Here is a 13,433-nt window from a genome sequence, read left to right on the forward strand (position 1 = left end):
GAGGGAGGAGGGGAAAGGGGATGGCGAGGAGGGGAAGGGGAGGGGGAGGAGGGGAAAGGGGAGGGGGAGGGAAAGGGGAGGAGGAGGAGGGGAAGGGGAGGAGGAGGAGGGGAAGGGGAGGAGGGTGGAGGGGAAAGTGGAGGGGGAGGAGGGGAAAGGGGAGGGGGAGGAGGGGAAAGGGGAGGATGAGGAGGGCAAGTGGAGGAGGGTGGAGGAGAAATGGGAGGGGAGGAGGGGATGGCGAGGAGGGGGAGGGGAGGAGGATGAGGAAGAAAGGAAGGAGAAAGGGAAGGAGAGGGGAACGTGGAGGGGCAGAGGGGTGCAGTGACTGGGGAAAGGGGGAGAAGGGGTTGTGGAAGGGATGGTGCGGGGTAGAGGGGCAGGGAAAAGAGGATGGAACTGGCATGTACTCACCGGGAGAACAGTCGTCGACATCCACCTCACACGTCGGCCCAGTGTAACCCGCTGAGCAGAGGCAGCTGTGTCCCCCTGGTAGGTTGCGGCATTCTCCTTGGTGGGAGCAAGGGTCAGAGGTACACTCGTCCACGTCCTCCTCGCAGAGCCGTCCTGCGACGGGAGGGAAAAGTTATTCGAGCTGAGCCTTCCCGTCCCACTCTGTGGGGTCCTGTGCCCAATTCCCCAACAGCCCGCACCGAGGCCACAGTCAAACACCCCGTCACACCAGGAGGCCGGATCACACCCGGAATAAGTGCTGTCTGGGGTGGGAAATGGTGTGTAGGCTCAGCGTCAAAACACTGTGCTGGATTCACACCATAATTTGTCAGGGCTAACAGAGACGCCTCGCACTGAGCCTTCAAGTGGCGTCAGTCACAGCAGCTCTGTCTGTGATAGACCTTAATCGTCCTGAACCATCCTCCGTTCTTCCTCCCAAGACCTTCTGATCTCACCACCCTGAGTTACCGGACCCCAATTCAACCGCCCCCCTGTCAATTGACACGGACTACTCCCCCATCCACAGTCCCGTGAATCACTGAGTTCGACTCTCCCCACCATCTTCATTTGTCACCTGACGCCTACTCCCCCTCCCCACCCTCTGTTACCAAAACCCTTTCTCCCCCTCCACCCCACTAAAACCTGACACGTCACCTCCTCTAACATCCCTGGGTCAAAAGACCTTGCCTTTTACCCGCCCGGGCTTCCTGCACTCCGACGCCACCATTGCTTTCAGTGGGGCCCAAGACCCTGACCCTCCAACTCCGGGCCTGCCCCTGGAGGGCTCTCAGTGACCTGACTTCTTCTGCCAGCCTCAGTGACCTGATCCCCAGGCTCAGAGACAGGGAGAGGACGAGCACGCTGTGTGGTCACTGATGATGTGGACCAGGGACTATGGTCAGGGGAAGCTGTGCTCCGAGGCCAGGTATCACCGAGCAGGGTGCGGAGTTGGCACCTCGGGAACAGAACCGCCGAGCTGCTGACCTGTCCAGCCGCTCGGGCAGTCGCAGGAGAAGGTCAGGTGGTCCTCTGACTCTCTGCACCTTCCGCCATTCGCACAAGGGTCCTGAGCACAAGGGGAGAGGAGGGTCTCGCACTGGGAACCTGAAGGAAAGAGGAAAAAAACAGGCTGAGCTACCGGCGCAGGGGTTTGGAGGGGATGGGATGGGTTGTTGGGAATTTCAACACTTTCTGACTCTGCTGCCCAGCTACCCCATATTAAGCACCAACCCAAGTTCCCTCAGACACGGGGTCTGTCCATTCAGAGTGGCACCCACCCCCAACTATCCAACCCCACCCACAGTTCACCCAATGCAATCAACACTACAAACCAGCCAACTCAACCTCACCCACCCTCACCCACAGTCCATCCAATCACCTACAGTCCACCCAACTTTATCGCATCCACCCTCACCCAGAGTCCAACCAACCACCCAGAGTCTACCCCATCCAACCCCACCAATCCTCACTCACAGTCCAACCAACCACCCAGAGTCTATCCCATCCAACCCCACCCATCCTCACTCACAGTCCAACCAACCACCCAGAGTCTACCCTATTCAACCCCACCCATCCTCACTCACAGTCAGTCCAACCAACCACCCAGAGTCTACCCCATCCAACCCCACCCATCCTCACTCACAGTCAGTCCAACCAACCACCCAGAGTCTATCCCATCCAACCCCACCCATCCTCACTCACAGTCCAACCAACCACCCAGAGTCTACCCTATCCAACCCCACCCATCCTCACTCACAGTCCAACCAACCACCCAGAGTCTACCCTATCCAACCCCACCCATCCTCACTCACAGTCAGTCCAACCAACCACCCAGAGTCTACCCCATCCAACCCCACCCATCCTCACTCACAGTCAGTCCAACCAACCACCCAGAGTCTACCCCATCCAACCCCACCCATCCTTACTCACAGTCCAACCAACCACCCAGAGTCTATCCCATCCAACCCCACCCATCCTCACTCACAGTCCAACCAACCACCCAGAGTCTATCCCATCCAACCCCACCCATCCTCACTCACAGTCCAACCAACCACCCAGTCTACCCCATGTAACCCCACCCATTCTCACCCATAGTCCATCCAACTCAACTGCACCAAGACACACCCACGATCGACCCAACCATCCAGTCAACCAAACTCAACTGTACCCAGCGACACCCACAGCCCATCCAACCGCCCAGTCCACCCCATCCAACCGCACCCACCCTCACCCACCGTCCATCCAACCACCAACAGTCCACCCCATCCAATCCCACCCATCCTCACCCACAGTCCATCCAACCAATCTAATCTTCACCCACAGTCTACCCAACTCAACCACTCTCACCCCGCTGTACTCCATCCAACCAAACCCCATTCATAGTCCATCCAACCCAGCCTCACCCAGAGTCCACCGCTCCCCACCCAACACACACTCACACACTCCACCAACAGTCCATCCTGCCCCACCCACAGTTCACTAAACCTACCATCATACCATCCAGCCTCACCCACTGTTCTCTGAAGCCCCTACCTAGTCCCTATCTAACCTCAAGAAACCGTCTCCAATCAGAATCGCCGGGAACCTCTCTCTCCACGACGTGTCGAGAGCCTGGAGCTGCGGCCCGACGCACCGATGCCTGCTGTTGCCCCTCAGCCGTCCCGGTACACAGGAGATCCTCCCTTCCCCCTCTCACCTCCAAAACCCCCACTATTCTCCAACACGCTCCCACTACACGCTCCATTCCCATCACACTCTCCTCACTTCCCCACACTCCCAACAGTCCCATTCAACATTCCCATCAACACCACAGTCCCACGCTCTCCATCTCCACCACCCTCCCACCCCTATTTCCATCTCCACCTACGCACAGCCCCCAGTAAAACTCCGCTGCCCCACCTGCCCACTCCCCACATCCGGCCCGTCCGACTGGTGTACCTGTGTACGGAAGTTGGCACTGGCACTGGTAGCCATCTTCATCGGCAGTGCATTGACCCCCGTTCCGGCAGGGAGAGGACAGGCAGTGACTCAGGTTTACCTGGCAGTTCTGGCCTGTCAGGAGAGGCGCATAGCAGAGGGGTTAGCCGAGGAGCGTTAGTCTGCCAGGAAGCTGACGGTTCCACCTGCTAGGATCAGGGGAGTCCGGTATTCTACAGACACTAGTTCCCCGGCATGAAAACCCACACTCTAATCACAGCCCTCACCACAGGATCTTTGAGAGGTAGGGTCGGGCTGTGGTGTGAACTAAAAGACGAAGTATCACCAAACCCTCATCTACTGCCGGGTGTTCAGTTTGGAGAACCCTGCTCCCCTCAAACTGCAGCGAGGAAAGGCTCCCTTTGCGCAATACCGAACACAGTGCAGGAGGGTCAAAGTTCCATGGTTCAACTTCTCTCCTCTCTTCTCCTTTCTCCTTCACCTTCTCCCCACCTTTCCCTCAACTCTTCACCCTCCCTATTCCATCCTTCTTTTGTACTTTCTCCGATCCATTTTCATCATTCCCTCCATTCGCTAATCCCTCCACTACTCCTCTGTTTCCTCTTGAATTACTCGTCCCCTCCCCCTTTACCCGTCATTACTCTCCATCCCGTCCCTCTGCTACCCTACATTCCTCCATATCCTATCCCCTATTACCATAGCACTCCTCCCTATCCTATCCTCCTGTCCCCTCACCCCTCCCTATCAATCCACCTGTTCCCCTCATTCTCCCTAACCAATCCCTCTGTCCCCCCAACCCTCCCTATCAATCCACCTGTTCCCCACATTCTCCCTAACCCATCCCGCTGTTCCCAAACACTCCTCCCTTTCCCATCCCTCTGTCCCCCTCACTCATTCCTATCCATCACCCTGCTCCCCCAACTCCTCCCTTTCCCATCCCTCTTGCTCCCCTACACTCCTCCCTATCCCATTCCTCTGTCCCTTCTCACCCCTCTCTATCCCATCCCTCTGTTCCCCTACCGTCCTCCCTATCCATAAATCTCTTATTATCCCATTCCTCCAGTACATTACACCTCTCCTTATTCTATCCCTCTGTAATACCATCGCCCCCATCACATCGCTGCGTTACCCTACGTCCCTCTTCTTTACAGCCCTTCGCTACCCTGCATCCCACCCTATCCCACCTCATTACCCATGTATTTCCTTATTCCAGCAGTCCCGATCCCACCTCTCCGTTATTCCATCCCATCTCTCTGTTACCCAACGTCCCTCCTCTTTCCATCCCTCCATTACCCTATGACCCTCCGTATCCCATCACACTGTTATCAGGCATTTCTGTTACCCTATGCCCCTTTCCGTCCCTTCCTATCCCATCCCAGCCCACCCCCCGATCCCATCCCTCCGGCTGGCGGCGTCCCCTCTCCCGTCCTGCCCTGCTGTGATTATCCAGCCCCTCACCTTCGAATCCCGCTGGACATGCGCAGCTGTAGCCGTTGACCTGGTCGCTGCAGGAGCCCCCGTGCAGGCAGGGCCGCGACGCGCATTCCTCCACATCCTCCTGGCACCGGGAGCCGGTCCACCCCGGCTGGCACTCACAGTCGAAGCTGCAGGAGAGAAACACAACCCCCGCCACAGGGCCGGTGAGCAACGGCGCCTTCTCCCGCTGGGTACGTATCCCGCCGCTCGAAATCAAGATCGTAACTGGATTCCCTAACCTTAGTAATTTAAGACCAACTAATTAAGCAATCCGGAACAATCGCAGGCCCAGAACTGTGGCAGCACAGAGACTGAGTGCGTAGTGCCGCTGCCTCTCAGCTCCTGTGTCTCAAGTTCGTTCCCGACGTCCGTCGGTATCTCCGTATGTAATCTGCGTTCTCCCATGTCCCAACAACGAGTGGACTGGTGGGTCTCCTGCCTTTTCTATACTTCTTTTGTACACTCTGTAGAACGTACCTCCTGGCCGCGAACCTCTTGATACCATAGGAATTAAAACCATCTTCCCTCAAAGTTCAGAAGATTCAAAATAAATTGTTTATCAACGTACGTATATGTCACCAAATACCGTACAACGCTGAGAATGGTTTTCTTGTGGGCATACTCGGTAAATCGAAGAAGCATAATAGAATCAACGAAAGACTGCACCCAGCAGAGGGACAAACAAACAAACAATATGCACAAGACAACAAAATGTGCAAATACAAAAGAGGAAAAAAAATAATAATAATAAATAAATTATAATAAATAAATAAGCAATAGACATCGAGAACATGAGATGAAGAGTCCTTGAAAGCGAGACAATAGGTTGTGGGAACGGTTCAGAAATGGGGCAAGTGGAACTGTGTGGTTATTGCCAGGGGTTGAGGAGCCGGGTGGTTGAGGGGTAAATTACTGTCCTGAACTTGATGGTGTTAGTCCTGAGGTTCCTGTACTTTCTTTCTGATGGCAGCAGCGAGAAGAAATCATGACTAAGGTGCTGTGTGTCTCTGATGATGGATGTTGCTTTCCTGCAACAGTGCTCCATGTAAATGTGCTCACCCACGGTGGGGAGGGTTTACTCGTGATGGACTGGGCCGTATCCACTCCATTTTGTAGGATTTTCTGTTCAAATGCATTGTTGTTTTTATGCCAGGCTGTGATAGAACCATTCAATATACTCTTCCACCACACAGCTATAGAAGTTCGTCAAAGTTTTAAATGTCCTACCGAACCTTCGTAAACTTCTGAGGAAGTATAGTACCGACTCTTCCATGCTTTCTTTGTAATGGCATTTATGTGTCTGGCCCAGAACAGATCCTCTGAAAACATAGCACCGAGGAACTTAAAGCTGTTAACCCTCTCCGCCTATGTTCCCCCAATGAGGACTGGCTCATGGACCTCCGGCTTCCTCCTCTAGAAGTCAATTTTCAGCTCCTTGATCTTGCTGACATTGAGTGAGAGGTTGTGGCTCTGGCACCACTCAGCCAGATTTTCACATCTTCCTCATATACTGTATATGCTCATTCGTCACCACCTTTGAATTGGCTAAAGACAGCGGTAACGTCAGAAAACGCAAATGTGGCATTAGACCTGTGTCGGCCTGCAGTCATAGGTGTAAAAGTGAGCTGAGCAGCTGTGGTACACCTGTGCTGGTGGAGATCGTAGAGGAGAAGTTGTTGGTAATCAGAATTGACTGGGTTCTGCAGGAGAGGATATCAAAGATCCAATTGCATAGGGAGGCATTGAAGCTAAGGTCTTGAAGATTATTGAATAGATTTGAGTTCCTAATTTTGAAGCCTTGTTTCTTCTTCTAAATTTGTAACACCTTTTTATTTTTGGCTCCAGAATCTCTCCTTGGAGAGAAAAAAAAAAACATCTGTTTCCATTAAAAGCTGATTAGGAATCTGCTATCCCCACTAAAACTATTAAAACTACCACTGTCTAAAACAACTAAACCAGGGCCATTAAAATCATTATCAAGACCATTACTTAAACGAGAATATCCTCAGCATTGTTTCATTATATTTCTTAATAATACCCTCAATATAATCATCAGGAGCGACCACTAACTCATTACATATAAAATGCTGGAGGAACTCAGCAGGCCGGCAGCATCTAGAAAAAGAGTACAGTAGACATTTTGGGCCGAAACTCTTCAGCAGGACTGGAGACAAAAGTTGAGGAATAGATTTAAAAGATGGGGGAGCGAAGAGGTGATAGGTGAAATCTGGAGGAGGCCTCCCCCTACCTTTTAAATCTATTCTTCAACTTTTTTCTCCGGTCCTGCCGAAGGGTTTCGGCCCGAAAAATCGATTGTACTCTTTTCCTAGACGCTGCCTGGCCTGTTGAGCTCTTCCAGCATTTTGTGTGTGTTGCTCGGATTGCCAGAGTTTGCAGATTTTCTCTTGTTTATTCTTTACATATTGCCTCTTTTTCGATTTACGGATTTCCATCAACCACTAGCGGTAAGTCACCCTTGGTGGGTGGGGGTGTTAATGGGAATTAGGGTCAATAGGTTACGGGATCAAGAAGAGGCATTGCTCTGTGAACCAGCCAGGAAGATTGGTTGAATGGCCTTCTATGCTGTAAGGAAAGATGGAATATGGAAAAATGCTGGCAACATTGACCGCAATTAATCAGTTTCTTAGACAAAATACTAATGTCCTTTCCCCGTCCCTAGCTGATCACCACGAGACTGTAGACAGTGAACAGTGACACACGGAAATAGGTATCTCTCCACCATTCTATAAGATCACAGCTAATCTTTCACCTCAGTTGCATTTTCTTCCACTAACCAGGGCTTTACTCTTCGGAGTGAAGGACGATGAGGGGCAATTTGATAGAGCTGCCAGAGTGGGCAACAGTTTCTTCCCTCAGGCTGTGAGACTAGTCAATACCCTGCCAGCACTGAGGTCTTGTCACTGGGACAACGAGCATTTCAGTTTACTGTACTGTTTACTGGTTACCTATGCTGCACACGACATGCATTTTGAATTATATTTCGTCAATATTTTGTTTCATGTAGTGTGTGTGATATATGTTTCGTGGATGCACCGTGGTCCAGAGGAATGTTGTTTCATTTGGTTGTATATATCTACAGACAGATGACAATAAACTTGACATTGACATTGAGTGTACGATGATAGTTGAAGAGGTAGAATGGACAGCCAGAGCGTTTTTCTCACTGAAATACAAAGGCTGCTACCAAGACGACATTCTTTTCATGGGGGTTCCCTGCAGGAACCCCCATGTCCCGTTGAATGTTTAAAATAAGTTAGGCAGCACAAAAGCAAAACAGCAAAACCCTGCAGATAATCAGCAACCTGAAACAAAATCAGGCCAGCTGGTTAGACAGCATCAAGGAGAGGAATAAGGTTGACCACCGCCGGCTGACTGCCATATTTTCTGGCTTCGTGCCACCAAACGCAGATTATCTTTTCTTTTACCCACTTGCTGCTTTGTGGGATCTTGCTGTACACACTCGAGCTACTCCGATTCCCAGATCCCAGCAGTTCTGAGGTGCACAGCTGTTGAGAACATGCGTTGGGGAGTCAGGAGATGGCGAGGAAAATTGCTGTGAACCTTCCCCTTTGCATTTCCCAAACAAGATATTACTTTATGCTGCATTAATCCGGTATGTATACCTCTCCCGTTAACTTGCTTAAATTTAATTCTTTGCCAAGGACCCTTAGTCTTCCGAATGAAGCGGCAAAGAATCGGACCCGTCAGTCTACTGAAACCACGCCAAACATCAGGCAAGTGTTTCTACCAATCTCATATTATTCTCCCTACATTCTCTTCTCTTCCTCCTCCAGTCGCGCAGAAATATAAACGGCTGAAAGCATGAACCATCGGGCTCAAGGACAGCTTCTATCCTACTGTTGTAAGATTATTGAACGGTCACCTTGTATAATAGATAGACTCAAAATCGACCTCGTTATGGCCTTGCACCTCATTGCTTACCTGTAGTATGCGTTCTCTGTAAACACAACACTATATTCTCCATTCTCTTTTTCCCCTTGTTCTACCTCGATATAATGACGCAGGCAAAACAACGCTTTTCACTGTACCTCGGTATATGTGACAATAGTAAACAGACCGACCCGAATTTCCCAATTTACAATCCCGCCAACTCACCCTCTCTCCCTCCTCCCAGATTCCACCCTCACAGTTTACAGCAGCCGATGATCCCCAGCCCCCTATCCTTTGGGATGTGGGGGGAAACCGGAGCACCGGGTTGGGTTGGGTTGGGTGGGGGGTAGTGTGGCTCTAGGGAGGGCACAGCCAGCACCACGGAGCCAGCGCTGGAGGCCGGGACTTGTGTTTCAGGAACCGTTACGCAGCGGCTCTGCCCGCTGGACCACTATGCCTTCTTGTTAGACTTTCTCCGCGCTCTCTCCAGTTCCAACAACCCGCCTCCCCCCCCCCAACCCCGATCCTTACTTGGTGCTGAAGTGGTTAACTGATCCAGGAGCTCTGGAGGGTGAACGGAGTGAGGTGCGTGACTTCCAGGAGCATGTGTATCTCTAACCGAGTGCGCACACCGGTAATCCATTTCCAGATTATCAGCCCGGAAGCATCTGGTTCCTGCTGTGTTTTGTTTCCTGGAAGTGTGGCCGGGGATAAACTGGGGCCAGGGCTGGATGATAACGGACTGCGGAGGTTCGAAAGGGGTGGGGGCCGGCTGGATGATAACAGGGTGTGAAGGCTCGAGAGGGGTGGAGAGAGGTCGTACTGGATGATAACAGACCGGAGGCTCTGGAGTGGGTTTAGGGATGGGATGGGCTATATCAAAGTCAAAGGCAAAGTAAATTTACCATCAAAGTGCTTATGTTACCATATTCTACACTGAGATTTATTTATTTCTAGATAATTACAAGAGCGTGGGGTGGGGAAAACACAATAGAATTTACAACAGAAGATAAAATAGAATGATAACGGACAGCGGATTGTGGGGAGATCTGTACCGGTTGCCTGCAGGGTACAGAGCTGACTGCTCAATGGAAAGGACCTCAGACCCAGTGAGGTCAGTGGATCGGGGTCCGCGACCCTGACGATGGTGTGGCGGCAATGCCCGGGGGATGGGGAGCGGTGTGGTTAGTATTGAACTGACATTAGATGATGGCCAGCAATGAGATACCTAGTAAGTGTGGCCTCGGGTACTGAGCAACGAGATATCTCATACTGGCCAGGAGCTTGGTCATAACTTGGGCTAATACAGTACCAGCACTTCCTAAACCAGCAAGGGATCCTTATACTTACACTCCCCCTCCCCTCCCCCAGAGCACCTGGTCCTGTTACCAAACGGAAAGGATCATCACCCGGGCCCAAGGTGTGGGTCGGTCGGGAGAATCCCCTAGCTGGTTTGCACCTAGTCTTGGCCGAGGTGACCATTCGCGGGTAAGGCTGACTGGCTGTGTAGTGTACTGTCCCCGCCAACTTCCTGCGCCTCTTCCAGGTGTCCCTGGACAAGGAGCACATGGGTACAGTTGGAGGTTTCTGGGACTGGTGGGTGTCTCGAGGCTCCAATGTGTTCCGGATAGAGTTGGTCGGCTCATAAGTTGGAACTGTGGAGACGGCGTACCACAAAGTATTAAAACGTAGTACACAGAATAAACCACTTTGGAAAAGGAGGATAAAAGAGAGTTTAAGGAGGAAGGGCACCTTCAGGGACAAGAAAGCGTGTCAGAGAAGAAGCGTTGGCTTTGCCCATCCTCTGAATTTCCCAGAGAAGCACCACCAAACCTGACCAGAAAGGCAAAATAGGCGCCACAGTGGCATTTCAGCTCCAGACACCCGGGTTCGATGCTGACTGCCGGTGCTATCTGTGCCGGGATCTTGCTCCACCCTCCCCACCCCGTCTGCGTGGGTTTCTCTCGGTAGCTCCGATTTCCTCCCACATCCCACACCGTGCGGGTCGGTGGGTTAACTGGTCTGCTCTGAGCTGCCCCGGATGTGTGGGCGAAGGGTAGACTCTAGGGGGCGAGGGGAGAGAGTTGATGGGAATGTGGGGAGAGTAAACTGTAGGATTGGTGTTAATGGGTGACTGGTGGTCCGCACGGACCCCAATGGGCAGTAGATCCTGTTGCAGGGCTGTTTGACTCTACGTCGGGAAAATCGCCTCTGCGTCCAGCTCAACCACCTTTCGCAGTATGTTATCCTGGGGCTTTACGAGTCGGAGGCCAGATAATGTACCATGCATTCACAGAACACAAATCAGTGAAGCACAGGGTTAGACTCTTCTACCCAAAATAAAAAAATACCAAACTAATTACTAATCAAATGCACTTCCTCCCTGCATGGACTCTGTCTATACTTCTTGTTGCCTCAATAAAGCAGCCAGCATAATCAGTCCCCACCCACACCAGGCATTCTCTCTTCCTCCCTTTCCCATCGGACAGAATATACAGAAGCCCAAACTCACGTACCACCAGGCTCACGGACAGACTATTAAATATTTACCAAGTATGATACAATCAATGCCGTTATGGTCTTGCATCTTATTGTTTACCTGTACTCTATAGCTGTTACCCTTCATTCTGCATCGTTATTGTTTCACCTCGATGCAGTGTGTAATGAATGAACTGTTTACCGTTCCCACCACCACACCGGGCAGTACATTTCAGGCATCCACCACTCTGTGTAAAAAAAAAAACACGCCCCACAAATCGCCTTTGAACGCACCCCCTCTGACCATAAATGAATATCCTCTGGTATTAGACATTTCAATCCTGGGAAAAAGACACCAGATGCTCATCTATGCCTCTCATAATCTTATAAATGCCTATCATGTTTCCCCTCGCCTGCGCCAATCCAGAGAAAAGAAGCAAACCTCTCCAAGGCTTCGATACCCTTGCTGTAGTGGGGTGACCAGAACTGTATGCGATACTCCAGATGCAGCCGAACTAGTCTTCCGCTATACATAACACCCTCAGTCTTCATATCGTCTGTAAACTTACTAACACATCCATCCACACTGGGGCGGGACGGCAGCGCAGTGGTTCGCACAACGCTTTACAGACCAGCTGACCTGGTTCGTTCCTGCCGTTGCTCGTAAGGAGTTTATGCATTCTCCCTGTGGGTTTCCTCTGGGTGCTCCAGTTTCTTGCTATAGTCCAAAGCCATACCGGTTGGCAGGTTAATTGGTCAATGCAAATTGTCCCGTTATTAGACTCGGATGAAATTGGGGGATTGCTGGGCGGCGTGGCTCTAAGGGCCGGAAGGGCCTATTATGGGCTGTATCTCAATAAATAAAATATATTTTAATCCAGGTAATTTATATACATCCTTCGGAACAAGCATGATGACACCGCCCCTGCCTTTAAGATCCCAGCGTCTTTTACCCTCTGGCCCCGAATCCTTACCCATTGCTGTGGTTGAGGCAGGTACCGTGGACGCAGGGCTGGTTCTCGCACTCGTCCACTCTCGACAGACACTGGGGTCCGAGGTACCCGCTGGGACAGACGCAGTCGAAGCGGTTCAGGCCGTCACTGCAGTTCCCGCCGTTGTAGCAGGGGCTGGAGGCGCACTCGTCCACGTCGACGTCACACAGGGAGCCTGCAACCAAAGCTGGCGCTAGTCAGGAAACGGGACGAGAGAGCCCGGCCCCGCACTGGTTTTTGTTGGGGCTGAGCGGGTAGAGGCTTCAGTGACCTGCGTTTGATCCCGACCTCTGACTCTGTCTGGATGTGGGAAGGTACACCTTCTACCCATGTCTGCCTGGATTTCCCAGCCACCCAGCAGTACCGTGCAAAACATAACAATTATTATTAAGGACAGATAGGTCGATAGATAGATAGAAGAGAAAGATAGATCGATAAAGATAGATAGAGAGAGAGATAGATAGATAGAATAGAAAGATAGATAGAGAGAGACAGATAGTTAGAGATAGATAGAAGAGATGTGTTGACATTGGAAAGAGTTCAGAGGAAGTTCACATGCATGATTCCAGGCTTAACGTATGAGGGGGATTTGATGGCTCTGAGCCTGTACACGCTGGAGTTTGGAAGAACGGGAGAAGATCTCATTGGAATTAATTGAACGTTGAAAGGCTTTGATAGTGAGCATGTGGAGAGGATGTGGCCCAGCCGATAGAACGGAGATGAGAGGCAGCTTCTTTAGCCAGAGGGTGGCAAAACTGTAGAATTCATTGCCATAGAGGAGACCAAGTCGTTGGGCATATCTAAAGCAGAGGCTGATAGGTTCTTGATTAGCCAGGGCATCAAAGGTTTTGTGGAGAAGGCAGGAGAATGGTTTTCAGAGGGATAAATAGCCATGATGGAATGGTGGAGCAGACACAATGGGCCTAATTATGCTCCTATTTCTTATAAATATTTGTCAATTCAGGAAACTGAGAGCCCTGGGGAACCAGCAGAGAAGGGCAGTGCAGCAGGTAGAGTTGTTGTCTCCGAGCTCTAAAGACCCAGGTTCGATGTCCTGGTTTTCTCTGACATCCCAAGCAATGTTAATTTACCACCTTGTGGAGTAAACTGGGTGGGGTGGGGTGGGGTGGGGACCAGAAACTCGATGGAGAGATTACAATGGTTAGGGTACGATCGGTGTAAACA

General features: G+C 51.4%; 1 protein-coding gene across 1 annotated transcript in view; it reads right to left on the reverse strand.

Annotated features, from left to right (window-relative positions):
* The window catches only part of LOC134346662 (neurogenic locus notch homolog protein 1-like), a 105,861-nt gene that overhangs the window by 41,556 nt on the left and 50,872 nt on the right, over positions 1 to 13,433 (reverse strand). Inside the window, exons 13-17 of the mRNA XM_063048158.1 lie at positions 12,231 to 12,423; positions 4,849 to 4,994; positions 3,391 to 3,504; positions 1,438 to 1,557; positions 415 to 567 (exon numbers count right to left, since the gene is read on the reverse strand). Of these exons, the coding sequence (XP_062904228.1) occupies positions 415 to 567; positions 1,438 to 1,557; positions 3,391 to 3,504; positions 4,849 to 4,994; positions 12,231 to 12,423 (726 nt within the window). The remainder of the gene's footprint in view (positions 1 to 414; positions 568 to 1,437; positions 1,558 to 3,390; positions 3,505 to 4,848; positions 4,995 to 12,230; positions 12,424 to 13,433) is intronic.

Source organism: Mobula hypostoma, chromosome 5 (genome assembly GCF_963921235.1).
Source record: "Mobula hypostoma chromosome 5, sMobHyp1.1, whole genome shotgun sequence".
Taxonomy (NCBI): domain Eukaryota; kingdom Metazoa; phylum Chordata; class Chondrichthyes; order Myliobatiformes; family Myliobatidae; genus Mobula; species Mobula hypostoma.